The sequence below is a fragment of the Patagioenas fasciata genome, chromosome 18, assembly GCF_037038585.1.
Source record: "Patagioenas fasciata isolate bPatFas1 chromosome 18, bPatFas1.hap1, whole genome shotgun sequence".
NCBI lineage: Eukaryota > Metazoa > Chordata > Aves > Columbiformes > Columbidae > Patagioenas > Patagioenas fasciata.
Window position 1 is genome coordinate 2,561,669 of NC_092537.1, and position 25,773 is coordinate 2,587,441.

The window sequence follows — 25,773 nt, forward strand, 5'->3', positions numbered from 1 at the left end:
ATGTAAATGAGCGTGGGACGGCGGGCGTTGATTGGTCACGACGCGCAGCGCTGGCACCGCCCCCGGCAGGGAGAGGCGGTGGTGGCGGGCGGTCTCAACCAGGTGCGCCCGGTCGGGGCCGCTGATCCGCCAGCCCGGTCCGCTCGTTCCGCCCGGCCCAGCACCATGACGGTCACACGGCTCGACCAGGGGCAGCGCCACCGCCCGCGGATGGCCTTTCTGAAAAAGGTGAGGGATGAGCAAGCGCCGCAGGCAGCCGCACCGCTCCGGGCATCAGCACCGGCGGGGCCGCGTCTGGGCGGGGTGATGCGGTGACCGGTGCTCCGGGCGGGGGGACCTGTATTCGTTGCATCCTGCCCGGCCTCGGCTTTCCAGGGCTCCTCTGGGTGTGTCGGAGAGGTGACAGCCTCACCTTCGGGGCTTTGGGGGCCAGGACTTATTGCAGAGCCCTTTGGACTGATTGGCAACATGTGCTGAAGTCATGGAGAAAATAAAACTGTAATTTTGTTTGTTTTTGTAGCATAGCCTCAGCTGAATTGTTCTCCTGACACATTTTCTTCCTCTCCTATTTCTTTTCCCCAAAGACCCTCAAAATTGTGAAATTTCCCAGGGTAAAAAAAACCCCACACCATAATATGTGGCACCAGGCTACCCAGTTGAGCTTTGGGCCACGGTTGGTCCAGCGCACGCGTTCCTAGCGCTTCCATTTCAGGGGGTATTTCATGGCCAACTGCTCTCTGCCTCTTTATACTTCTTAAGAAGCGAGTGTATTTGTGGCCAGAAACAGAGGAGTGGGAACACGTCTGCCTACGCTTTTGGGTGTGATACGTCATTTTGTGAAGCATTTGGTGTGTTTTGGGTTTTTTTTTCTGTAGCATTCATTCAAAAGTGTAGCCAGTTTTAGTCTAACTGGTATCTGCAGATTTTAAAAAGCAGGGTGTTAAGCTAGCTTTTCTCCCACCCACCTCTCCTGCCTGTGGCTTATCCTGTTGAGTGGAATTAGCTGAATTTCCAGTGACAAGTACAGCCAGCCAGTTGCTGTTTGAGTTGTAGTTGGCTCTCCTGCAACGCCCACGACCTGAGGAGGGTTCCAGGGGGAAAAAAGGGGAAATATGGCACTATTCAGTGGTACAGGATGAGTCTGGCAATACAAACGCTGTGCTTTTTACGCTAGAGGAAGTAAATGAAGTGTTTTCTTTGGTGTCTTTCAAGGTAAATTTGGCTGGGGACCCCTGCCAAAGGAAATGCTCTGGGCCAAATTCTGCACTGAGCAATACTGCTTGGAGTTGCATGTGGGCGTGCAGAGGAGAAGCTGTGTGCTTTGAGAAAACAGCCTCCAGCAGCTGTGTATTTTTTAGCAGTCTTCGCAAAGTGCTCAGCGCTCCTCAGGTGGGCAGATCAGTTACAACGCAGCAAACTGCTGTTACAGAGCATGCGCTGTGAGCAGGGAGAGGGTTTCAGTTCTAGTGTTTTGCGTCTCCAAGACCTGTCAGCAAGAGCAAAGGAAGCTCCCAGGTTCAGGCTTTGGGCTCTTGTCTCTGCTTTCTTTCCTTTTCTGTTTTTTCCGGACCTCAGGAAAGCCGTGGATGGATCCTCGGCTGTTACGTGGTCTGTGTGCGGACAGCTGTGTCCTCAGAGCGTCCCTGAAACACCAGCACCTTCACTGGTTGCCTGTGGTGGGAGCTGGGGATGCTCGGCACAGGCTTAGGTCCGCAAGGAGCTAAAATCCTAGAGAGAAGCTTTCTTAATTGCTTAAGCCTGTGATTGAGCTTTGCCGCCAGCTGGCACAGAACGCTGTCACCGTGGGTTTGCTCCAGCTGCATGGGGGGATTCCTGCAGCCTTTGCAGCTGCAACGTGTCACTGTGCGCTGGTTCTCCATGGACAGCTTGTCACTGCGCAGTCCTGACACCGAACAGGGGGAGGAAAGGGTTTGTTGTGCTGGGGATGGGCAGTGCCCTGTGTTTGCTCTATGTGACTTGGGCTGGATGTAGAGCTTGGTCTTCACAGGGAATCATAGAATGTCCTGAGTCTGAAGGGACCCACAGGGAACATCAAGGCCAACTCCTGTCCCTGCATGTGACAACACCACAGTTCACACCATGTGTCTGAGGACATTGTCCAGTCTCTTCTTGAATACTGTCAGGCTTGGAGCTATGACACCCGCCTGGGGATCCTATTCCAGTGTCCAGCACCCTCTGGGTGAAGAACCCTTTCCTCATATCCAACCTGACCCTCCCCTGGCACATCTTCTGCTATTCCCTTGGGTTCTGCTGTTGGTAGCTAAAGAGAAGAGTTTGGCACCTGCCCTTCTTCTTCACCTTGTGAGGATGCTGTAGACCTCGATGAGTTCTCCTCTTAGTCTCCTCAATGAATCAGAGAGCACCTTCCAAGGCCCTGCTAGTCCATGAAATATTGCTGACTAACACTTAGCTTATTTTATGGTATTTTTTTCCCCTCCTAAACTGTCTCAGTAGGAAGAATACTGGCACAAAAGTCTGCAAACGTTTCCCCCATGTTTTAAGCAGCCCTCCCGCCAGCGGGCCAGTGCTGATAGCAGCTCCTGATGGCCAGCAGCCCATGGTCAGCAGGGCGTTCCCTCAGGAGATGGGTTGAGTTTTGATCAGCAAAGTGCGTGGTTTGCAGCCAGAGCAGCAGGCATCTCCCAACAGCAGCTCCCTGGCTCATCTCACGCGTTTCTTTTTAATACGTGTTATTTCTCCGGTGACAAGAGGGAGCCCGGTGGGGTATGAACGCGGTGGGTGTCTGGAGCTCTTTGCTGGTTGAAGGAAGGGAACACACTGTGCTGGGAGGCTCTGGGGGTTTCTGAGCCCATTCAGCTGGTAAATCTCTTGAGCTCCCTGGGGAGGGAGCGGCTGCCTCGTGCTGGGGCTGTACCGGCAACAAGTGCCGTGTTTATCCCCAGTATCCCTGTGCAAGCAAGTGGTGTCTGCAGAGAGGAAATACAGTTAGACAGAGAATAAGTGTGTTTGCTTAGAGGGAACTGAATCTGAGCTTCCTAAATTAGTGCCCTGCCTGCTGGACCATCCTGCCCTGCCTCATCTCACCCAGCTGCCTTGGACTTGCTGAGGCTGAAATGGGGGCTGCGGTTAAAAGGTCTAAAAAAAGTCTTCATATTCCATCACTTCGGGTCTGGTTTTGCTATTTAAAAATATTTTCTAGAGTATTTATACGAATATTTGTGTTAAATTCTACCAGGCTTCTCCGTTTTAGTATTAATTTGACACTGGCTTTAAAGACGGTTGAAAATCCATTTTTTCCCTGTCAAGCTCAGAACGTGTCCTGTCACTACAGCTTAAATCCTCACTGAACTTGGCAAGACTCGGAACCAAAGTCACTGTGGTGCCTGTGAAGACAATACCCTGCATTATGCGTGAGTGTCATCAAGTCACGCTTGTTAAATCCTCTAATCCTAGTTAAAAAGCTCCAGCCTCACCCAAAATGAATGTGCGGAGAGACCAAATTGGTCCTGTTGGACTGGTTTTGATTTAATATCTCTGGAAGCAGAAGATGAAGAGAAGAGCATCTTCCACAACGGGGGGCAGCGTGCGCAGGAGCGGCCGGAGAGTCCCTTTTGTACCTCCTGGGCCCAGTTTCTGTGTTTTTATCCTTCTTTTCCACATATAAATCCTGCTCACCGCTGTCGTGGGTCCTTGGGCAGCTTTTCAAATCCTCTCTGGGGCGGGGGCTGTGCCTTCTCAAAGGATGCGCTCTTCTCATCTGCCCGGGCTCTGAGCTTCTTGCTCGGCCCTGGTCAGAGCCGTGTGCTTGTCCTGCTGCTTTTCGGAAGTCCTGTCTGCTTACTATCTGCAGACCAGAAACAGAACCTTTTCTGCTTGGTCTCCAGCCAAAATATTGCTTATTTTCGTGGTGCGTGGTGCAATATCTGCAAGCCCGTGCACAGCTGGGGTGTTTGTGCCATAGAAACGCATATTCTATTTCCTCCCATCTTCTTTCTTATCACCCCAGCAATATGAAGCCGAAGAAGAATGTTTATGGGTAGAAGAGCGTTAGTTTTTTTTAATTTTATTTTTAGCTCAGCTCTCATGGAGCGGTCGCATCCTGTCCCTCATCTGCTGACCCTGACTGTGCCTTCTGTAGGAGGGAGTGACACTGTCAGTCTGTGAGAGCTGACACGGTCTGGAGGTGACATCTCTAATGACAAGGGGAGGTTTGGGGAGGACTGAGGCCATTGCATTTGTTCCCATGGGCCACCAGTGCAACCCCCTCTGGCCCTGGGGCTCCCCCCGTCGCCTCCTGTGACACGTCCCGTCCCCACCGTGTTTTGCAGATCGAAGTGCTTATGATGGAGATGCAGAACCCAGACACGGGCGTCAAGACGCAGACGCAGCAGGTGATGATCACGAACATCCCACACGCTGTGGCAGGTAAGATCTTTGGCAAAGGAAAGGGCCAAGAAAGCTCATCAAAGGAAACCTCCATGTGGACCCCGTGGCCGCCCCAGGGAACCTGTGTTCCAAAAAATACGTGCTGTACATCCTTTGAGACACACCTGTTCCCTTTATCTCATTCTCGCTAGTCTCATTTTGCTCCTGCCTCTGAGTCAGAGGCACAAAGGTTGATAATCACGTGCTTTCAGCTGTCTTATGAGAGTTTAAGTCGAGTGACCTTGCTTTCCCTGAGCACAGAGGTGAGTAAGTGCTTCAGCCTCCAGATCTGTCATAGTCCCAATGAGGCTGGATCACAAATAAAGATAAATATTAAAATCCAATTAACACAGGCAGCCTGGAGTCAGACTGAAAGACAGTACTTCAGAAATTAGCAATAAACAATTAGTCTCCCTTTTAACATTTTTTGCTAATAACAATTTTTGTCCAGTATGCAAGAAGATAACAAAATATTCAGCCCACTCCTCTGCCTCTAGATGATGGTTGTTTCCCTCATTCAGGCAGCAGCAGTGGACAGGGAGCTGTGCGGTGTCACGTACGGCGTCACAGGCGGCCCTCATCACATCTCCTTCAAACCGGCTCCTTTTCAGAGCTCCCCCAGCGCCTCTGCCCCCCTGTCCTCCAAGCACCACAAAAGCTCTTGTGAGGTATCCTCCGTTGTAAATATTCACACATACGGTGCCCAATCCCCCTCCTGCTTTGGTCTTTCTGCAGCACTTTGAAATTCAGAACACAATCTCCCACTGAAACCAGCAACTTCAGGCAACTCAGGAGACAACTTAACCAAATAGGTTCATTTTCCCCACTGTATTTGCAAAACCCACTACGCCCTTTGTGTTTGCCCCATTTTTTTTTCTTCAAATGAGGAAGCAGAAGCCCTGAGATGAAGTGACTTGCCCACAGGATCAGTCAGTGAAAGGGTAAGGAGAACTTGGCCGACATCTGAAGCTTGTGCTCAGCAGCACCGTCCGTGCGTCAGATCACAAACCGTATCCTGGTTGACATCACTATTACGCAGCTGAATTTGGTGGAGTGTGTTGCATCTGCGAATGAGCTGCCCTTGCGCCCCCCCAGCTGTAAGTGAACGGCTAAGGCAGCGCTGCAGAAGATTCCGCTGTCCTGGAGATGATGTGCCACCAGGACTGAGTGCAGGGGGAACAAGTACTTCTCTCGGTCTCTGACCAAAATAAAATAACCACTTCCTAAAAGTCCATGACTAGGTGATGAGGAGGGAGAATGCCCGTTGGTATTCAACCTATTTGCGTGCTGTCTGCTTTATTCTGGTTCCTTAACCAGAATTGCTCCACGTTCCCTCTTGCGTAAATCATTAATTGTGCTCCTGATGGACAAGTGGGTTCCAGCCTCCTTGTGTGGCTCTAAACTGTGGTATTTCTAGTGCTGCACAAGTTGCATTTATACTGATTGGCTTCTAGGTGATGCAGAAGACTGATTCTTGTTTAGTGAGGGGTTGGTGAAGATACCAGAGCAGCGGACACAGGTCTGCTGGAGAGAGCTGGCTCTTCACATGCAGGAAGCTAATGGTTAAATTCGGTGTCGGGAAAATGGCTCACAACAGAAAAGGCAAATAAACCTCCACATTAAATGTGCGCCTTTGGGGGAAAATGCTTACAGAGAGAGCTGTCTGGAAATAAGTGATGAGATAATCCTTTAATTTCATCTATTTCAGGAAGCAGGCGGTAGGATAAGAGCTCTGAGCCCCTATTAGAAAGTTAAGTCATCACTGCAATGTCAAGAAAGGTCAACACCTCAGTCTGCAATCCTGGGGGACGTTTGGAGGGAAAGACCAAAAACTGATCAGGGAATGAGTGTGTTTGGAAGGAGGTTTGTGAAATTTGCCCCCAGAGCATAAAACTAAAGCTGCTGGAGGTTTGTGCTGCCTGTGGGTGTGAATGGCCCACGCCCCACCGGGAGAACTGGGAGAGACGGAGACTTTGTGAATGCAGAAACCTTGTTTGATTTGTTCTGTGACTCCTACAAAGTCGTTTCTCTTAAACAACTCAAGAGGACCTGCCACTGGTCTCTTACAAAAACCGAGGCAGGTCTGTGCTTGCTGAATCTGCAGATATTTTGCAGCGAACCTTTCAAGACAAGGTTGTGTGAAACAAGGGGCACTTCACCTTCCCTGGGGGTTGAGGCTGTTGTGTTTTGCTTAAATCCTTTCTAAGCCAGTGATGGTTTGAGTGTTGCTCGGGCCACGTGTGTCCCCGCACGCTTGTGCTGCGCCATCCTGAGCTCAGCGCCGGCCTCGGGCTCCCTCTTGCTCGGTCAGGAGAAAACCTGAGGAACAGCGTGGCCAGCGAGAGACCCACCGTGTGTTTTATCTCTGCTTTTCTCGTGTGGTGCATTTGAAATCACGTTCGCAAGAAGGGGTCTGAGTGCTTGGTGGGCTCTGGAGCACAGTGAGCGGGGAGGACTGGAGGAGTCTGGTTTTGGCCTGTGGATTTTTGGCACACTCTGAATTTCAAGCACCTGATGTTTTCTTTGCTTTACAGGTAATGACATATTGCAGTGGATTCTCCAGCGCTTGCAGATCACTCAGGAAGGTGGGTAGAAATGTCAAAATGGAGGCTTTTTCAGCTTCAAGTTGTAAACCTTTAAGGTCTGTATAGACAAAACCTCTTAGATTAATTTTCCTCTCCTGTGTAGCAGCTCACTTTTAAATTCCAGTGTGGTGTTCCTGTGCAATCAAAACATCCGCTTTCTCCGTTTTCAGAGGCGCTCCACCTGGGAGACCTGTTTGTCAAATACGGATACATCTACCCTCTCCAGGAGCCAAAGAACCTCACCCTTAAGACAGACGGCAGCCTGTACAGGTTTCAAGTGAGTTGCACCTTGTCTGAAGCCACTGAGAGGGAGTTCCGCACTTGTTTGAAAAGCAGGCGGGTGTGCAGCCCTGCTGGTCGCTCAGCTTGCAGGAGGAAGGAGAAGAGGATCCACAGTTAGACCTTAGACCAGTTCCCCCAGTTCTGTCTCACATCATCATTACAATTCACAAGGAAACCGTGATACTTCCTTCGACTAAATTAGCGTACTGTGCTGAGGGAGTATGAGCTCAGGGCTGCTGCGCACTCACCAAAGACTTGTTTTTTCTGCAGACCCCCTATTTCTGGCCCGTGCAGGCCTGGCCTGCTGATGACACGGACTATGGTGAGTTAGAACGTTGTACGTGTTTGGGAGGCGCAGTGCAAGCCCCTGTGTTTGTGCATGCAGTCCTGCACTGTGTTTGCTGCTCATCTTTTTGTGCTGTGTGTCCCCATGCAATGACCAGCCCTTGCATTTTCTTTCATGCTGTTTTGTGAATAGTTCTCAGTAATGTCGAACTGAGGGAACGCTCTGGGTGTGACCACCTTGTGGTGGACTTGATGAGAGAAAGTGCTTGAGCTTCTCTTAAATTCCACTAAGATCCATCAGGCTGGAACACATCTGAAATACCCTGCTGCGCAGGGAAGGCTTTAAATACAAGGTTAGGTTTCCCTGAGTAGTTAAGTGTATTTCTGGATCTGGGGCCAAGACTGTATTGCTGTAGATTTGGATATAGTTCTTTCTTTATATAATGTAGAGCAACTCATTGATGGCTCTTTCTCTATCAATCTTTTGTTGTCTTTATAATGCTTTTTATTATAGGGCTGGTCATGAAAGTTGGGCTGATCAGCTTGGTTTGCACCTGGGGGCTGCGCAGTTCACAGACTGATTTGTTTATACCAAGATGACTTTTGTCTGCGTTATGCTGTAGATCTTCTGGGGAAATAAAAAAGCCCGTTTTAGATTGGAATGTCTTTAGCAGAACTTAGAACAAAACATTGGCCTGTATTTGGAAAACCTGGAGGTCAAACTGTGAAGAACCTCAACATCTTAAAGGGTTGGTCCAGTGGTCTTTGACCCATGAAACCCACTTGGAATTCCCAAAGGAGAGGTGACCACAGGCAGAAGCTCACACGGCCCGTTCTGCGGGGCTGCTCCCAGCCCGACCCCCCAGCCATCAGCAACAAACTGGAAGCACCAAGTTCATTTTATTTCGGTGAGCTTGGAGCTCATGCCCCCGAATATATTGTAACAAAGATGATGAGTGCTTGTCACGTGGGGAAATTTTTAATTATTCTTGGATTCGTTGATCTAAGTGACTGCTTATTGCTTTTCCCTCCATAGCAATTTACCTAGCGAAGAAGAACATTAAGAGGAAAGGGATTTTAGAAGAGTATGAAAAGGTAAGGAATGTTGTACTTGTTCCATTGCAAGCTCGTTTGCAGTAGCTTTAACCCTCTGTTACTAATGAATGGAGTGTGGCAAAAAAATCACCTCTTCTATTGCATGAGATGTTACTCCAGCACTGTCAAAAGCCAAAATTTTGGAAGTGAAAAAGTGGCCAGTACAGGAAAACACTCTGAAGTTAATGATAATTTTAGCAGGGGTGATGGCTCTCCTTGCAGTGGCATTTTTTGAACTGTTGCAATTCAGGTAATTATGTTCAGAACAATCCAGATTTCTTGGCTTGGTTGCCAGTCTGTCCCAGCTGAGCTCTGGAGAGTCAAGAAGCCCTTAGCATGGGAGCGCCTTGTCAAGAATCTTCACACTAACTGCTTTTTTATTTTTATTCCAGGAACATTACAACATGCTCAATCAAAAAATAAACTACAAGTGGGACTTCGTTATTATGCAGGCCAAAGAGCAGTACAAGTGAGTTGTCTTGCGTTCCCTTATTTGCATTGCTGGGGGCGGGTTGAGGAGCCAGAGCTTCACCATCTTGGTACACAGTTAAATTACAGCTTAAAAACATAAACTGCAGCTTTAAAATAACTTGCAAGTGCCCCTCAAGATTGCAAAACAAACCTGCCTCTCCTATCAGATGGGTGTTTCTCCATTTAGCAAGGAAACTTCGCTCACTTCACATTGTGCATGAAGGATTTCGGCTGTTTTCAAACGACTGGACTGATGCTGCAGCGTGCCAGCCTGCATCAGAAATGACTTCTTTTAGCTTAGGGTTGTCCTCGAGCATTTGGGAATCAGGCCACTGGACTTAGGAGCTGTTTGGGTCTGGTTCTGCTTGTAGATGTCTCGCAGCTGAACTGAATGACCTGAATCAAGCAGCAGTAAATGCTCCCAGCAGGGACTTCTGGAGAAAACTCTGACATGCACACTTAGGCACCCAGCCAAAACGATTTAATTTTAAGAGCTGAATCCTTCAGATTCCCAGGAAAATTAGTGAACATGAGATGGGATTACTCCTTCGGAGGTGCTTCCTACTTCTGTGCATTCCTTTCACCTTTTCTACCTCCCAGCACTGCAGGCGCTGCCTCTGCCATTCAGCAGCATTTCTGTTTTTGCTGGGCTGGTAGCCAAGTCGTCAGAATACAGCTCATCAGATAACTGTCTCATTAAACACGAGACTGTTGTTCTTGTAAACTGAGGTCAGACTTGGGCTAAGAGATGCCAAGCACAGTTTTAAAGTTAGATACCGAGACTGTGTCTGAACTAGTAGATTAAACACGTCTGAGGCTGTTTGATGGTGGTGCTGGGGCAGACTGGTGCAGAGCAGCCCGCATCCACCCTGTTAACCACAGCGGGGTGGCCACATGCAAACAGCCTTTTGGGAATGCTCTCTTGCCCATGCTAAATCCCAAATTGTGCCCAGGACTTGTCTGGGAAAGAATTAGTTGGTCCAAACCCAAACCATGCTGGCGCTTCTTCTGTTCAACAGTAGAGGTGATTTAGGTTTTAGTGCCTGAGAACACTGCTTGGCCCCATTTCCAAATAATTTCTGTGAGAAACATCCCACTTGTCTGTGAGATGGGGCTGAGATGTGTCTGGGGTGTATCTCTGCGTGGCAGTCCTCATATGCTGCCCGGGGACATCGGGGACGGATAAACATGAGGCAGCAGGACTGACCGCAAGTAGCGGGTTGTTGGCATAAAACTCTACCCAAAGGCTGTCCGTCTAATCAAAAGAGGATGTGTCTGCTCGCAGCGGAGCTCAGGAAGACGATGATTTCTCAAAAGCTACAGTCACGTGCGGCCACGTGAACAGCATGATCTGCAGTGCAGAATTAGCTGGGGTGAGATGTGGTCGGGAGGCTGCAATGGAGCATCACACGGTCAGGCTGGGACCCACGGGGCAGGGGAGGCTGGGGCGTGTGCCCCCGTTCTCTGCTGCTTTTGGGAGAGCAAAATTCGTTAATTCCCCTGGCAGGATTAAATCTGTTCTTGGCTTTGCAGGGCAGGGAAGGAGCGGAAGAAGGCGGACAGGTATGCACTGGACTGCCAGGAGAGAGCCTACTGGCTGGTGAACCGAACTCCTGTAAGTAGTGGATGTCGGCATGTGGCTTTAGTGCCTCGGTGGTGGCTTCCCTGCAGCTGCTGTGGGCTGTGCACCCTCTTGCTGCTCCTCGGGGAACAGGTCAGCCCCAGGTCCACGCGTTTCTCCTTCGTGGCTCACAAAGGTGCAAAGGATTGGGGTCCAGCAGCAGCACCTGTGCTCAGATTTGGGGGGCAGAGCTCCCCCAGGGTGCTGCTCGGGGCTTGAGGGTCTCTGTATGTGTTTGTGTGAACCACAACTTTAACACAAGTGAGTTACAAAGCTCTTGATGTTTCTTGTTCGCAACAGCCCGGCATGCTGGACGCCCTAGAGTACGGGTTAGACCGCGTAACGGATCCCAATGAAAATAAGGTAAACCAGGTGAGACAGGCTGTGTTTTGGTTTGTTTTTCCCACACCCACTGGATTTGTTCAGGAGGGCCTGGACAACATCCCTGGGATTGCTCAGCTCTGACAGCCAAACAGGCCAGAAGTTGAAGCTGTCTCATTGTCCAGGGGGTGGGACTCTCAAAATAGGCTTTGGCAGCATCTTTTGGCTTGAAAATACTTTGTCAGCTTCTTGCCACAGCAGTTAGTGTGAGTGTTTAGCTACAGGACATGTTTTCTCTGCTGGTAAAGCTGAATTAAGGAATCCTCTACCTCCAGATACTTGTTGCTGCCTTTTTGTTAGTGCTGAATGTGGGGTTGGGGAGGTGTAAAGGATCAGAGATGGAGACATTGGTGTGGTGGATTGAAGGCACAAAATGTTGCCTTAGGAATGCATATTGTATAGCTAGACCATAAAGAAACAAAATGAATGAGCCGAGACCTGGGAGGCTGGAACTGGGTGGAACTGGTTCAGAGTCAGACAAACGCAGTCGGGGGTGAGGATGATCCTGAGGGTCTCTTGCAACCGAAATGATTCTATGAGCTGGAGCTGCTCTCCTCTTGCTCCTTCAGTCCTTTTAAGCGATCCTGCATTTGTGCACTTAATGGTGTTCATTTGGGAGCGAAGTCAAAGTGTCTCTCAGCAATTAAATGCAAATGTTACTGCGATCCCACTCACTATGTTCCCACAACTTCTCATTTTTGTAGCAGCTTTTAAACATCTCAACAGCCAGAGGCAGGATAATTGCTTTGGCCAACTGTGTTCTGTTGCTATAGAGACTGAAAATGAGCAAAATGTAGGGTTGGGGTGTATTTAAATTTTCTTGCTGTAAGTAGTAGCTGCCGAAAGCACTATTTTTTTTTTAAGAGGAAAGGAGTGGTGGAAAGGGAGAGGGATGGAAAAGAGCAGTAAGCCAACTTCTCGCCCACAGTTTTACAGCTGACATGGAAGGGGATTTTAGGTTTGCAAACAGTCTGAAAGCCCATAGCCGTGTGCCAGCCGCCTGGTAGCGCAGAGGAAGCGAGCAGAGGGGTCTCGGTTCGGCTGAGCAGTCTCTGTTCAGTTCAGAGGTCTCGGTTCAGCTCAGGGATCTCCGTTCAGTTCCCACCCTGGACTCAAGGAAGCTGTTTGATTCCTCCTGTCGGCAGGAACCTCCAGGAGGGCATGAGCCAAAGGACACCAGCTTTGAGGTGACTTCGCCACCATTCTTGTTGAAGCTGCTCTCTGAGTTGTGTCTCCTCTCTGGAGGCCGAGCTGAAGAGATCAGGTTCTTCTTGCTCCTCTTTTTGCTTTTGGTAGATCGAGTGACAATACACGAGACAGCCAAAAGCTCACATAGAGCCACCTTTGGACTAGCAGCTTTATTATTATTATTTATTATTATTATTCCTATTATTCTTTCTGCGGGGTGCTCTCACAAGCACCTGTGATGAGCAGACAGGATGACCCAAGCTCTGCCAGTAAATCTGAGCTGGACTGAGCTGCTTTGGCCACATCTCAGCCCTGCTGCAGGCAGCGCAGCTTTATTGATGTTTCCTGCGTGCCCAGCCCCTGGCTCCGACATGGGTGAAACGATAAGAGCAGAAAATGAGCGCATGAATCCAGCGCCCATTTATTTGATTTCTGTCTCTGTTTCCACTCAATCCAGCTTCGCTTTGTTGCCCAATTAGTTTTCTTTTATCTTGGCAGCTAAGACAGAAAATATTCCTGGTGATAATTAATTTCTGACATCAGGATGACTTCTTTGAAGCTGCTGTTGGTGTCAACATCTCCCTTTCACTTGCCTCAGCCCCTTTGGTAGGCTGTTCCCTCCCTAATTGATAGAGTCCTCTGGGATAAACAGGTGCTCAGCCAAACATCACACTCCTTTGAAAGGGACTTTCATTACTGACCCATGAACATCCCTTAGGGTTATAATGAGTTAGGAGTTGTAGTTGGGTAGGAGGAATAAGGCAGATGTAACCATCCATCGAACAGCTAATTAAGGGATGCTTTAGCCTTTTGTTACCCAGATCTCAGGCTCATGATCCAGCTGCTTAGAGAGTTACCAGGTAACTGCCAGAACCCGCTGCCTCCCTGCAGGGACACACTTGGCTTTTGCCTCCTTCTGTAACCAGAGGGTCTTTCTAAAAGGTGCTTTAGCTTGGCCAAAATCACTGCACTGGGTTCAGGGACTACTGAACGAAATACCACAGCTGCTTGTACGCAGCAAATCAGACACAGATCATCATAGTCATTGCTGGTCTTTAATGTCATAAGTCTTTGTCAGTCTGGCTGCCTGATAAATGCAGAACTTCTGCTGCGTCCATCACAGCTTGTGATATAACAGGATCAGCAGCAGATAAGATATAGGGGAAAACCAGCAATTTGAGCAAACTGGGCATGAGGGCAGTTCCAGGTGTGGTTTCCAGCTGTTGTGCTGGAACCAGCAGCACAGTGGAGATGCACGTTGAGATGATCTTATGCTCATCCTCACAGGATCCCCGTGATCATCCTGGCCGAGCTGCATGCACAGACAGAGCACTGTGGCGTTCAGGGCAGAGTGAGGGTGCGATTTGCAATGCCATGGTCCAAAATGAGCTCACAGTGGCCTGTGCTCCACAATGTGGAGCAGAGGAGGTCCATGCCAATGGGTAGCTGGAAATTAGCAGATGTCCCAGCTCTTGCGGGAGCTCTTGGTTGCCAGGGTGTCCCAGTGCGTCTCGGGGAGGAGGGTGTTGAACAGCGCTCAACTGAGACAGACCCAAGTCTTTCACTAATTGCCATTTTGATTTGAAGCCTGCAGGGCCGGGGAGCTTATCCGCAGTAATTGCGATAAGTCACTCGTTAAGGGCATTGCAAGATTAATCTCATTATAAGAAATGACTGTTTTGTTCCAAATATTATTTCCTTCCAAATGAGGGTGGGTGGGTGGTACAGGGCACTTTGGGATTGCTGCTGACGGGGATGGGGAGGGTGGTGGGGACACCTGGCAGTGCTCAACAAGGCACAGGGAGACTTAGGGGTCCCTTGGACCAGCAGCCAGGCTGGAAATGTGATGGGAGCGCTGTGGGAGAAAGGGAGATGAAACACTGTGCAGCTCTGGGGTGAAACAGCCGAGATCCTTCCCTGTCGCTGTGGATTTCAGAGCTCAGGCTGTGGCAGGAGGGGATCCTTTAAAAAAAGGAAAAAAATCTTGTTTGCAGACATGGCGTTAGCTTTGATTTTTACTCACCCACATGTAATTTTTCTGTTGTGATGGCATTTTAATTCATGCCTTTCCTGCTCTATGTAACATTTAATTTACTGTGTTCTTTTTCTCTTCCCCACAGCTGTTTGTCTCGTGAGTGTGTGGTGCGCTGCCTGCCTCTAAGGCCCCTATAGAAGATAACCCAACTTCATCACCACCTGAGCTGCCTTCAAGCCATGATGCCGACATCCCCCCCAGTGCACAGAGGAAAAAATGGACGGCCTTTTAAAACCAATGATTTTAACGTGGTGCTTTTCTTAAAGTAAATGTACTACCCACGCTGAAGTTCCATCAAATGGAACAGTTGAGCTGGCACTTGTAAATCTGATGGGGCCTGGTTTGTATCTCGGGTTCCCCGAGGAGACCGTGAGCTGCTACTGTGCAGGAAATAACTGGCCTGAAACAGAAACAAAGCTCTTTAAAGAGGGCACTTGTAGGGCAGTAAATGCAATGAATTTCTCTGCCTAACCAGGTGGTGTTGTTTTTTTTTTCCTTTCATTTCTACAGTGTATCTGAAATGATGATGCTGTAGAAATGGGGGGAAGAAATAGTGTCCGCATGGAAGCTGGGCTGGCATCATGGGTGCAGTTAAGAGCAGAGAAGGGTAGAAGCTGTTCCTTGCTCCATGTGTCCTCCATCATTTATAAGACAGATGACCCAGGAGCTTTTGGATCAGTGAGAGAGGCTGTGCAGCCTCACTACCAATGATCCTCTGGTCCAAGAGCTTTTTCTCCCCGTTGGTGTGTCAGCCCTTCCCCTCGCACGCAGTTCCTTGTGTGTGGCCAGCAGAGCATCGCTGCTGCTGCAGCTGCTGTTTGCGTTCCTGTTTGTCCCTGCTGAGATGATGCACGCTGGAGTCATTCAGAGCTGGTTGTGGTATTTCCAGCAGAAGAAGCTTCCTTGCAATGCCACGGTGAGGGTTTCTGTTAGCACTACACTAGGTTTGCGTTAGGATCAAATGGGCTGGCTTCATGGCAGGTTGGCTGATGTGCTGCATATCTGGTTCCCGCTGCTGAAATGGTGAGTGTGCCCTCTCAAAACCAGCCAAGTTTCAGTAAAATATGTGTATTTTTCTGCCATAGAGAGAATGCTTTTTTCCCCCTGAGCAGGACTGGCGATGATGGCTAAAATGCTTCATCTCACAAACTGCCCTTCCCCAGGGCACTCTGCAGACCCACGGGTTGGTTTGACAGAGTAATTCTGGGGTGCAGATCGTGTTGGCTAAAATGGGAGATGAGGAACTGAAGCACTGCATAAGCTTTTAAAGGCTGGCTGGGAGCATCCCTGCTGTAGCCTGTCTTTCCTTCTCCCTCCTCAAGTTTATTTCACACAAAGTAACTGTGCTTCAAAGGAAGCTGCGTGAATAAACACCCTGCAGTTAATTGCTTGCCTTCAATTGCTTGCTCATTTGTGGATGACATGTAACATAGTCTGAGTTATTCAAATCACAACGTAAGCACCCTTTGCATAGCAGATACTGCTTCTGAGGCTTTTAATTGTGGTGTTTTTATTTTGCGATGTGTTGGTTCCTGTCTGCTTTAGCTAATATTGAATGATCTAATCTGTGTCTCGTAAACGAATCTATTTTAGCACCATTAGAATAACCCCTTAATTGAAGGCATACAGGCAGCCTGTGATGGAAGAAGCAACGCTAAACAGTAAATACAGCTAATGGAACGATTTACGGTGTGTGGATGCTCTTAGCTTTGATGACACCCTGATTAGCTGAGCTGCTGTGTTTGATTTTAATTGTAAGGAGAATTAATTGGAGAGCGCTGCACAACGGCAGCCCTGCAACGATGCTTTCATGTCTCGAAAAAGGCGAGTGAAAGCACCCACCCCAATTTAATGGGTTTTGTTTCTTTATTTTTACAGAAAAAAACTATGGACGTTTACAGGAGAGAGGTAAGTGGTCCTTCCCTCGCTTCTAGGGGTTCATCCTGGATGTGTTGAAATGATTCTGTTGTGTAACTCAGTGTTGCACGGGGGCTCAAATCCCCTTTGCAGGGGATGAGCAGTTTTGAAAATGCCCAGGTTTGGCTGGCGCAGTCTCTGCCCCACGGAGCTTTTGGTGGATGTGCTGTCAGGACATCTCCTGCCTCTGCACGTCCCTTTGCTGGCAGCCAGCAGCTCTCCCAGTGCCGGGAAGGCTCAAGCAAGGGCAGACACCAGGCGAAAATCCAATAGATCCAAATTAGTGGTGAGGAAACCATAGGAGATACATCCAGTGGCGCCAGGGTAGAGACAGCCAAGGATCAATGATAATTATGTGCTAAATCATCCAGAGCATTTGTAGGTGCCTACGGTGGTAGCTATTATCCTATTTTTATATAGCATGGGGAGTGCTTTTTAATTACTTGCACATTGCAAAATGCTCTTCTGGCATTTGCAATAAACTCAGTGAAAAAAAACCCATTTTACTAAGACAGTTTAGGGATTCTTTGTTTCCTTGGACATCCAATAATAAGGGAAGAAGCAGTTGGCCTCGCTACCTGGGAGAGGGCGTGTTTGAGTTTGGGTGGGCATGGCCTTGTCTTCACGTCTCCGTGCTCCTAACCATGGGCTTGTCTGATCCCTCTCAGATCATGTATTATCAGCAGGCCATCATGAAGTCCCGAGTGAAATCTTCTGTCTCTCTTGGAGGGTAAGTCCTGCTTTCCTTCTGTCCACACATTAATTAGTCTTTAGCGCTCATCTCCTAATGAGATGATGGAGCAGTGTGCTCCGGCAGCTGGTGACTCAGCCAGGAGGATCAATGCGGTGGCCACACGCAGTGTTGTTTTGCTGGCTGGGCCAGAGGAGGGATCAGCGTCCCAGTTGTGATGAGGAGTCTCCCTCGGAGCCCACGGGGCTTTGCTGCGGATGTTTGCAGAGCGGCGCCAGCCTCTGGGCCGAGATTCCCTCTGAAATCAAGATGGATTCAGCCCCAGCTCTTGCTTGTGCGGTGATGCTCACCAGAAGGCAGCAGAGCTGGGGAAGTCTCAGGTTATTCTGTATTATGAAGGAACACAAGTGTCTCCATGAATGTCCAAGCAATTAATTAGCAATTTGTCTTCTCAGTGAGTGCTTCCTGATTGGATTTTTGATGAAGCCGATTCAGTGCAAAGCTCCCAGTCCGAGCATTAGCCAGCAGTGTGTTTGCCACCGGCGTTCCTGGAATTGTACGCGCTAGCCAGGTGCCGAGAGGCGCAGTCCACACCACCCGACTGCTTTACATAGTCATTGCCACCCAGAGATCCCTATCGAATCCGAGATAAACCAGGTGCTCAGGCCTGTTCCCTGGGAGAACAGTCCCGGATGGATGGGATGTGAGGAAGAGCTGGGGAAGCGATGATGTCTTCTGGGAACCACAGCTTGCAAGGCACCAGCGGTTCTGCTCGTTTCATCTGTCCCTGACTCCCAGGTCACTTAAAACTCTCTTGCCTCAGTTTTCCAAATGATGACATGGAGCGGGGGACACCTCCCAGGAATTTTGTGGGGCGTGTTTGTCAGTGGAGCTCTTCATGCAGTAGTCCTAGTCATTTGATGGATAATGTCTATCACCGAGATCAAAAAGTCATCAGGAAATTTGGATCTCCATCTCAGCTGCAGGATTGGGTCCAAATCAAATTATTATTGATGAGGATGTGAGCAGCAACTAGATGGCGTGCATGCATCAGAGCATTGCATTGATTTAGGAGGAGCTGCGAAGCACTAATCATTTAAAGGACAGAGAAATGTTACCTGAGTTGACAGGTTTAGATTTGTAGCTTGATTAGAAGATATGGATTGGTGTGAATTATGCAGGTGCTGAATGCCTTGGCATTTCCAGTGAGAAGATGGGATCGACCGCCTCTGTGCCAAACCTGTGGTGCGTTTGTGCAGCAGCGCTGGATGACTGCAGGATCCGTGCCAGGGTGCCTGTCAGCAGCGGGCCCTTGGACAGTGCGCTCCCAGCTCCGAGCACGGTTTGGCCTGGGAGGGAATTTTAAACACAGAAACCAGATGATTTTCTTTTTTTCTAAGAGCGAAAAAGAGAGGAGAAAGCTAAAATTCCAGGGCATTAGTGAAATCGGTTATAATTATAAGTCTGGCCAGCTTAGAAGTTAGGAGAAGTGTTTGTCTGGTTCCTGCTAGGACAGAGACATTTTTGCTTGGTGCTGAGCCCTCGGCCTCATTTGCGGAGGAACGAGCCATGCGGTGGTTGAGTGGGGGAAGGAGAAGCCGGGATGTGCCCCCGGTGTTCCCTCTGTTCTCCGGAGCTCCCTGTGCGTGGAGAACCCCCTGGAGCAAATACAGCGCTCGCTTTGCTCTTCTCTGGGACTTTCCCCTCTGTAACGTGTGGCACAAACCAGCGCAACCATTTATTTGGTTGTAACAGGGCTGGCTGCAATTCTGCTTGTGAGCTAATACTCTGGTTTTGTTGGATTTACTCGCAGGCTTGTGAAGTACTCTGAGCAGTTCCTCTCCAATGATCCCATCCTGTCTGGATGTCTCCCCAGCAACCCCTGGATAACAGATGACCCTGAGTTCTGGGATCTCAATGCAAAACTGTATGTATTTGTATATGTATTACACTGACCTTTGGGCTGATAGAAATCAGAAAAGGGAACCATTGATTTAGTCATGATGTCTGGGCTCTGATCATGAGCGGGGAAGAGTTCTCTTTCCGAAAGAGCTTGGTCGTGCTGAAGAAACTGTCTCCTGGGAATACTCCCTGCTGAACTTCCAGCATTATCTTCTTCATGTGAAGCCTTCCTAAAAGTTACAGAAATTCCTAAACTGATGATGAGAGTATGCGCTCAGCCCCTGCTGAGTGGGTCTGATCTTCCCCCGAATGAGTAAAGTCCACTTTTACTAGCTCAGGAATGGAATGTGACCAGTTATGCTCAGGTATAGCACTTGGTTTAGTGTTAACCTTGCTCAATCAGGTGCTGCCAATGGTGCAGCAATTCAGTGTTCGAGAAATGGCCCTCGGTCTTTGCACACACCTCATGCTGCTTTCTTAGGAGAGAGTTTGGGTTGGAGGCACATACTGGTGCTCCATCCCTTCTCTGAGGTCTCCCTTGGTGTTCCGCTCAGTATTTGCTAATTATACAGCGGCATCTCTGGGCCTGAAGCATAGAATGTATTACTGGTTCTCATTTGAGACCAGCAATCCTGTTAGAGGGATAATATCCCATCAGACAGCCCAAAGGACGCCTTCCCAGAGCGCCTTCACGGGGGGGGCAAAGATTTGGGCAGCAACCAGTGCCTCCTCCAGCACGGGACCGAGTCAAACATCTGGCAAAACTGGCCTGTCATTGTGAGAGCAGCATAAATCCAGGATAAATCCTCATCCCGCTGGGTACTAAGTGGTTTAATTACGGCTTCCTTAGCAGACTGACTTCAGGAGCTCATTACAGCATTCTGGAAAACAGAGAGTGCTGAGAAGTCTCTTGGCGTTCCAGCAAAGGGCATTTTGGTTTTAACTCATCTACCAGTTAGCTGGGCCGCGTGAACCCCACACTGCTGTTTGTTTCCAACCTGTGCAGAGTGGAAGTCCCCACCAGGATGCGTGTGGAGCGATGGGCCTTTAATTTCAGCGAGCTGATACGGGACCCGAAGGGTCGGCAGAACTTCCAGCTCTTCCTGAAGAAGGAGTTCAGCGGTGAGTCTGTGTCTGTTTGTCCCTGCCCAGCGACAGAGCAGGGGGCAATCCCTGCAAAGGTGCTGGGAGCTGGGACGGTGACAAAGGGAGCAGAAGTGGCTCTGGAGGCGATGGCTGTGCAATACCATCTAGTGGCACAGGACACAAAGCACAGCCCAGGGCACTCCCTGTGCTTGGGCATCGCTGCAGGGGAAGCTGGAACTGCTGGATTCACACTCTGACAGGTGTCAGTGGGCAGGAAAAGCTGTTTTCCTCCTGCAGCCACAAGAGATTTTCAAGGTGGCTGTTAGAATTAGACAGTCTGAATTGAGGCTAATGAGTATTGAGTCAAACAAATTCGGTTTGGGAATTAATAAACAGGATTGTGTTTTCCTCTTGCTCTCTGCTGACCAAGTCCTTGTTACACAGGAGAGAATCTGAGTTTCTGGGAAGCCTGTGAGGATCTCAAGTACGGAGACCAATCCAATATCAAAGAAAAAGCAGAAGAGATTTACAAGTGAGTGTGATAGTTCTACGTTCTTAAACTCTTTGTACATTCTTCCACAGGTTTTCATTCTTCGAATGATTTATTCCTGAGACTTTTCGTTATAAGTTGTCATCAAATTTGGCTGTCCTATGTCCCCACATAGGAAAGGAGCTTTTGAAGATGAAAATCTAAGTATTGTTTGATTACATGGTTACTTTTCCTTTCTATTCTATTATATTTAGGCCTTAGCATGTAGCTTAAACAGAGATGTGGAATAGCAAAGATCATGGGGCTGCCACGAGGAGAGTGGAGAGTGGGCTAAAATGTGGTTTGTATTGTGTGTTAATAGTGCAAGGGGAAGTGACTGCATGTGCTGCTGTTGGAGAGGAGGTTGACTGCCCAAGATCAGGACAGCAGATTGTCGTGGGGAGCTGAAGGGACTTTTGTGCATAGACAGAGGAACCTCCAGGAATTCTCCAGTTGTTAATGGTGCTGTTGATTCCTCGTCCTTGCAGACTCTTCCTGGCTCCGGGAGCGAGGCGCTGGATCAACATCGATGGCACAACGATGGGCATCACGGTCAGAGGCCTCAAGCACCCTCACCGCTATGTTTTAGATGCTGCTCAGACCCACATCTACATGCTGATGAAAAAGGTTTGTTATTTTTTTTCCAAGGCCTTAGGGGGATTCCAGTTCTCTGGGCCTTTCCAGGCCTTTGTGTGTTGTCAGCTGTCTCTTTCAAGTGGCTTTTGTTTGAAAATCCCTCATATTTGTTGACTTAAGCAAGCACTGGTTCAAATTTGCTGCTGCCTCTTCCCTCTGAGGCTGCATGTCCCCACGTTGGTGGAGGTCTGGCATCTGCTGCAAGTCCTACCTTCTGATACAGGCTTGGTCACCAGCTCATTCAAAGCTTGAACAAATCTTTATTTATTATGATGTTTATTCCGTTAGTACCACTCGATGCCACATCAGGTATCCTTATGGTGGGATGTTTGCATCCAGCTGGATTTCAGCAGGGGATGGGAAAGGGAGTATCAGTTGTGATACAACTGTCTGAGTTTTGAAACAGGCCACGTCTGGTTATGCTCTTGGTACAAGTTTTACTGGATTTTTTCACACATTTTCCTGCGGTTATATTGGTGGACACCCCTTTTTTAGGTCTGACTGATGCAGCAGACTGTGGGCTGATGTCAGCGTACAGTATGTCCTGGCTTTCATGTGATCATGGTGACCACAAATAACCCGTAACTCCTTATGAGTGATACAAAATACACTTAGCAGGAAGGAGCATTATGGGCCAGAGCAGCAGCTAATGCACATCGACACTCAAAGGACTAGAACTATACTGGGTTTTTTTACCAGTTGCTGAAAAGTTTGGCTCCTGAAACATGGGCACTTCGCCCTGCAATAACTGTGAGACACCACTGGCCTGAGCTAAGCTCAGTTCAGACCTTTGGGTCTGGATCTTACCTGAGAAGCTTTACTGTGAGATACAAAAGCCTGGAAATTTTACGGCGAGATGAAAGGCTATTGGTTTAAATAGCTACGTTTGCCCAAAAGATGTAAAGTCCCTTGGGCTGCTGGGGGAGATTATCCAGTTCCCAGCCTCCCTGGCTCCTGAGCAGCTGCATTTGGTGGTGATTTTAATAAGGGTGTTTGCAGCCCATAACTACCAGTTTCTCTTTTTTCTTCCTAGTAGGACTCCTATGGCCGCTATTTGAAGTCTCCAATATACAAGGAAATGCTGGCCAAGGCTGTTGTGCCACAAGAGACTGTCAAAAAAAGGCAAGTGAAACTAGATGTAATTGTGGGGTTTGTTTTCCTTGTAGCAAGGGTAGAAAAAGCCTTGAGTTGCAGCAAAATTACTATGATTTAGATGTTCACATAATTAAGTACAATTTTTCCCTGAGAAGATGCCTTGCTTTGACGCTGATATTGCTGTTTATTTGTCAGCCCTTTGGAAGGGGCTTGTGTGAAGTCAGAATCAACTTGATTGCTCAGCTGTCTGGTCTGTTTAGAAAGGCTGTGTTTGCTGAATTAATCAGGGCTCCTTCCCTGGAAGGAGAGAGGGAAAACTCCTGCCCATGAAATGCTGCCTGCCAGAGGAGACACGGAACCCCCGCAGGGTCCTCTGTGGGTTCTGCTCAGCTAAAGCCACTTGCCCGCTGTGACATGCAGGTGACAGACATAGGAGCAAACAGCATTTTACCTGTCAGTGACGCTGGCACAAGGTAGATGGCCTTAGAAGGGGCAGACTTGAAATGACTTTTTCTAGACTGAGGTGAAGGTTGCATAGCAAATATAGGCATTTGAACTGCAGTTGCTTTTTAAGCTGAGTGGACGGTGTCAGGGCCAGGCTGGGTGTGTGCTGCTTTTTCTGTTCCCCTTCCACTCGTCAACCTAGCAAGCAAGAAAGGGGAATCACGGACTTTCACACCCTTGTTTTATCTAGAGCCCATTTCAAGCCAGGGGAAAGAACCCTCCTGCTGACGTGCCAGGGGTTTGGGTAGTTTTTCCCTGAGCCGCACATCACAAGGTCGCTGGTTGTGCCTGGTGTCTGCCATCATGTTTGCCAGTGCCTGTTCTGGACACACAACACTCAGCGTCCTGGATAAGCCAGAGAGCTAATACATCATCCAGAGGTGGTTTAACTCTTCTCTCTACTGATGCTGGTAATGGCTTCACTGAAGCAGGTAGCGGCATCTCTCCACGTCCATGTCTCTAGCTGAGCTTGCTCTCTTGGCAAGTTTTCTTACCAGGGGTGAGCTTTTGGCACTCTTCTGCTTTTCAGTAACGCCCTGCTCCTTTCTCTTGCTCTCTGCCCAGCTCCAATTTCCCGTTCGGACGCCGTCACCTCCGCTCCAGCCCCAGCCCTGTCATCCTGAGGCAGCAGGAGGAAGAGGCCAAAGCCAAAGAAGCCGCCACGACCGTGGACATCACGCAGGTCATGAGCAAGCTGGATCGCAGGAGCCAGCTCCAGAAGGAACCTCCCAAGTAGGCTCTGAGCCCCGCAGGGAAAAGACAAGCCGAGGCTGGGCTTGAGCTTCGTCTCCTCTTCCTGAAGGTGTCAGTGCTGCTTTAGGTTTCCCAGACCGGCTCTACCAGCTGCCTGCTTCCCGCACGTTGCCATGGCTGCTGCAGCAGCAGATGTCACTTGCCGGGCATGGGAGCTGCCGGAGCCAGGCTGCTGGCTGTGCTGTACTAGGGGTGCAGCACCCTGGCTCCCTTCCCACACATTTGGGAGGGGAGATGCCTTCTGGCTGCCCTGAGCCCCCCCTGGAGGCTGGGACGGCCTGGCTGCCTCTCCCCTCCTCCTGCTCCTCCACGAGCTGGGGCTGCACAGAGCAGGGTAAAGCTCTGCCATCCCACTCCTTTGGGTTCAGATTGTCCATACGGGGAGCAGAGGTGGGTGACCCCGCAGGGAGCAGGGTGAGGTGGCCCGTGTCAAAGTGTATCTGTGCTGGTGCCCATCCTCCCGGGGATATGCACCCTCCCAAGGGTACCCCCGGAGAGGAGCACACCCCTCGCTTCAAGTATCCTGAGCCAGTGCAAGTATCCTCTGAGCCAGTGCAACGGAGCCGCAGGCAGAAGAGCAGGGTAGACGTCTTGTGAGACCGGTAGGATGAGCGTTTCTAAAGGTATAGTTGACCCTTTGAATTTTAGTGGAGGTCCCAGTTCCCCCGGCACATTGGGGGTGATCGGGAGAGCTCTGGGGTGTGCGGGTGCAGAGAGCCGTCCCTCGCAAGAGCCTGCAGGAGGGCTTGAGAGACGCTTGTGTTTCCTTTATCAAATCCTTCCTACCTCTTCTCTTGTCTTTTTTCTGCTCTGTTTTCCGTTATTAAAAAAACCGGAGGTGGTAGTTCCAGTTGTCACTGGCTTGTAGCCCAGAGACAAGGAAGAGCCAGCGCAGAGCTGATTTCAGCTTTAAGTAGTGGGTTGTTTTTTCTTCATTTGCTCAGTCTCTCTTGCTCTTTAGAATGAGGTGACCTAAAATACTACGTTAGTGCTCAAGAGCTCAGGGAGATTCCAGGCTTTGCTGGGAAACCCCAGTGTGTCTGGACCAGGCCAGTGATTACCAGAAGTGGGAAGATTCCTGCAAAGCCCAGTAAAGGGAATCGTGGGGGCAGAAAAGCTTCCTTGTTGTTAAAATTTAGGGGAAGCGAAAGGACTGGCTGGGAAGCACTGAGGTCCAAGAAGCTTCACTCCATTTCGTATTGTTTGTCTGTTTTTACTACTGATATGATGATTTCACAGGAAATGGGAGATGGAGACTGCTGGGTGGAAGTGGGAGCCCTCAGGTATTGGGGTGCACGTGGACCAGCCCCTCGCAAAGGAAATAATCAGGCAGTAGCTGTGTCCTGAACAGCAATTCTTGCCCTCCTTGTGTGTTATCAGAGGCAGAATCTGGGCTACACGGCGGGATCTGGTATCGCTGCAGAGCCAGGGAGATGCTCCTGACCACCCTTAACCTAACGGTGATAAAACTTAGAGGAACTGAAACCAAGTTGTGCGAGTCTTTTGCTCTGACGTCCAGGTCTGCTTGCTAAGCCTCTGCTCTTATTCCCGGTGGAAGCAACGCCAAACTTTGCAATGCCGTAAGGGTGAGCAGGCTCAGACTGTGGTTTTTTTTTTTAAATTCTGCTTAAAACTACAAGGCTTTTTTACATCGGGTACTGAGCACCGTCAGCCGACCTGGACATGAGAGCACTGAAAGGTACTCAAGAACTTGGCAGGGTTGGCCCAAAGCTACCTGGATGTGATGAGCTCTACAGCCTCTTCAGAGTCTGTATAACATGGAGCACTGAGCACGCTGGGATTGCCAGTGTGTAGTAGCATGTGGAACATCAAGTCAGGGTATAAATAATAAATAACAAATCTGTGTGTTCCAGTCAATCCCTCTGATTCCACTTCTATTTTGTCTACAGCTTTGCTTTTTATGTGCTCTCTATCCATTCCTTTCTCTGATTTTTCATCATCTCAGCTTTGCATCGCTGTCCCTCTGACGTGGGTTAATACTCTGGAGTCACTGTGCTTGTGAAACACCAGTTCAGCACAAGCAGAGCCAGATTTTGTGTGCAAATGGGCTGAAGGAGCTGGTGTGACCCAGTGCTCTGCCCCTCGGTCCCTTGCTGTTCAGTCCCCAAAGAGGAAGGTCGCCTGGTACAAAGTGTGACCACGGTACAAACTGAACTTCACTTTGTGCCAGACAAGAAGTTGTTTGTTTCCGTTGGAAATCAGAGCAATATGTTGTTTTGTTTCTTCACCATTGCTCCCATGCATTCATCTGTCTAATAAAAAGAAATGTAGAAAATGAAAAAAAGCTGA

General features: G+C 49.1%; 1 protein-coding gene across 1 annotated transcript; it reads left to right on the forward strand.

The window, feature by feature from the left end:
• On the forward strand, positions 1 to 25,768 carry RGS9 (regulator of G protein signaling 9). The gene is given in 17 exon segments (XM_065852207.2): positions 1 to 228; positions 4,311 to 4,407; positions 6,942 to 6,992; positions 7,163 to 7,269; positions 7,545 to 7,596; positions 8,596 to 8,654; positions 9,047 to 9,123; positions 10,659 to 10,740; positions 11,047 to 11,109; positions 16,229 to 16,258; positions 16,936 to 16,997; positions 18,772 to 18,885; positions 19,867 to 19,982; positions 20,391 to 20,478; positions 20,964 to 21,102; positions 22,148 to 22,233; positions 23,275 to 25,768. Coding segments are annotated over 17 exon segments (1,623 nt in total). The 3' UTR covers positions 23,447 to 25,768.
• Positions 25,769 to 25,773: the final 5 nt, after the last annotated feature.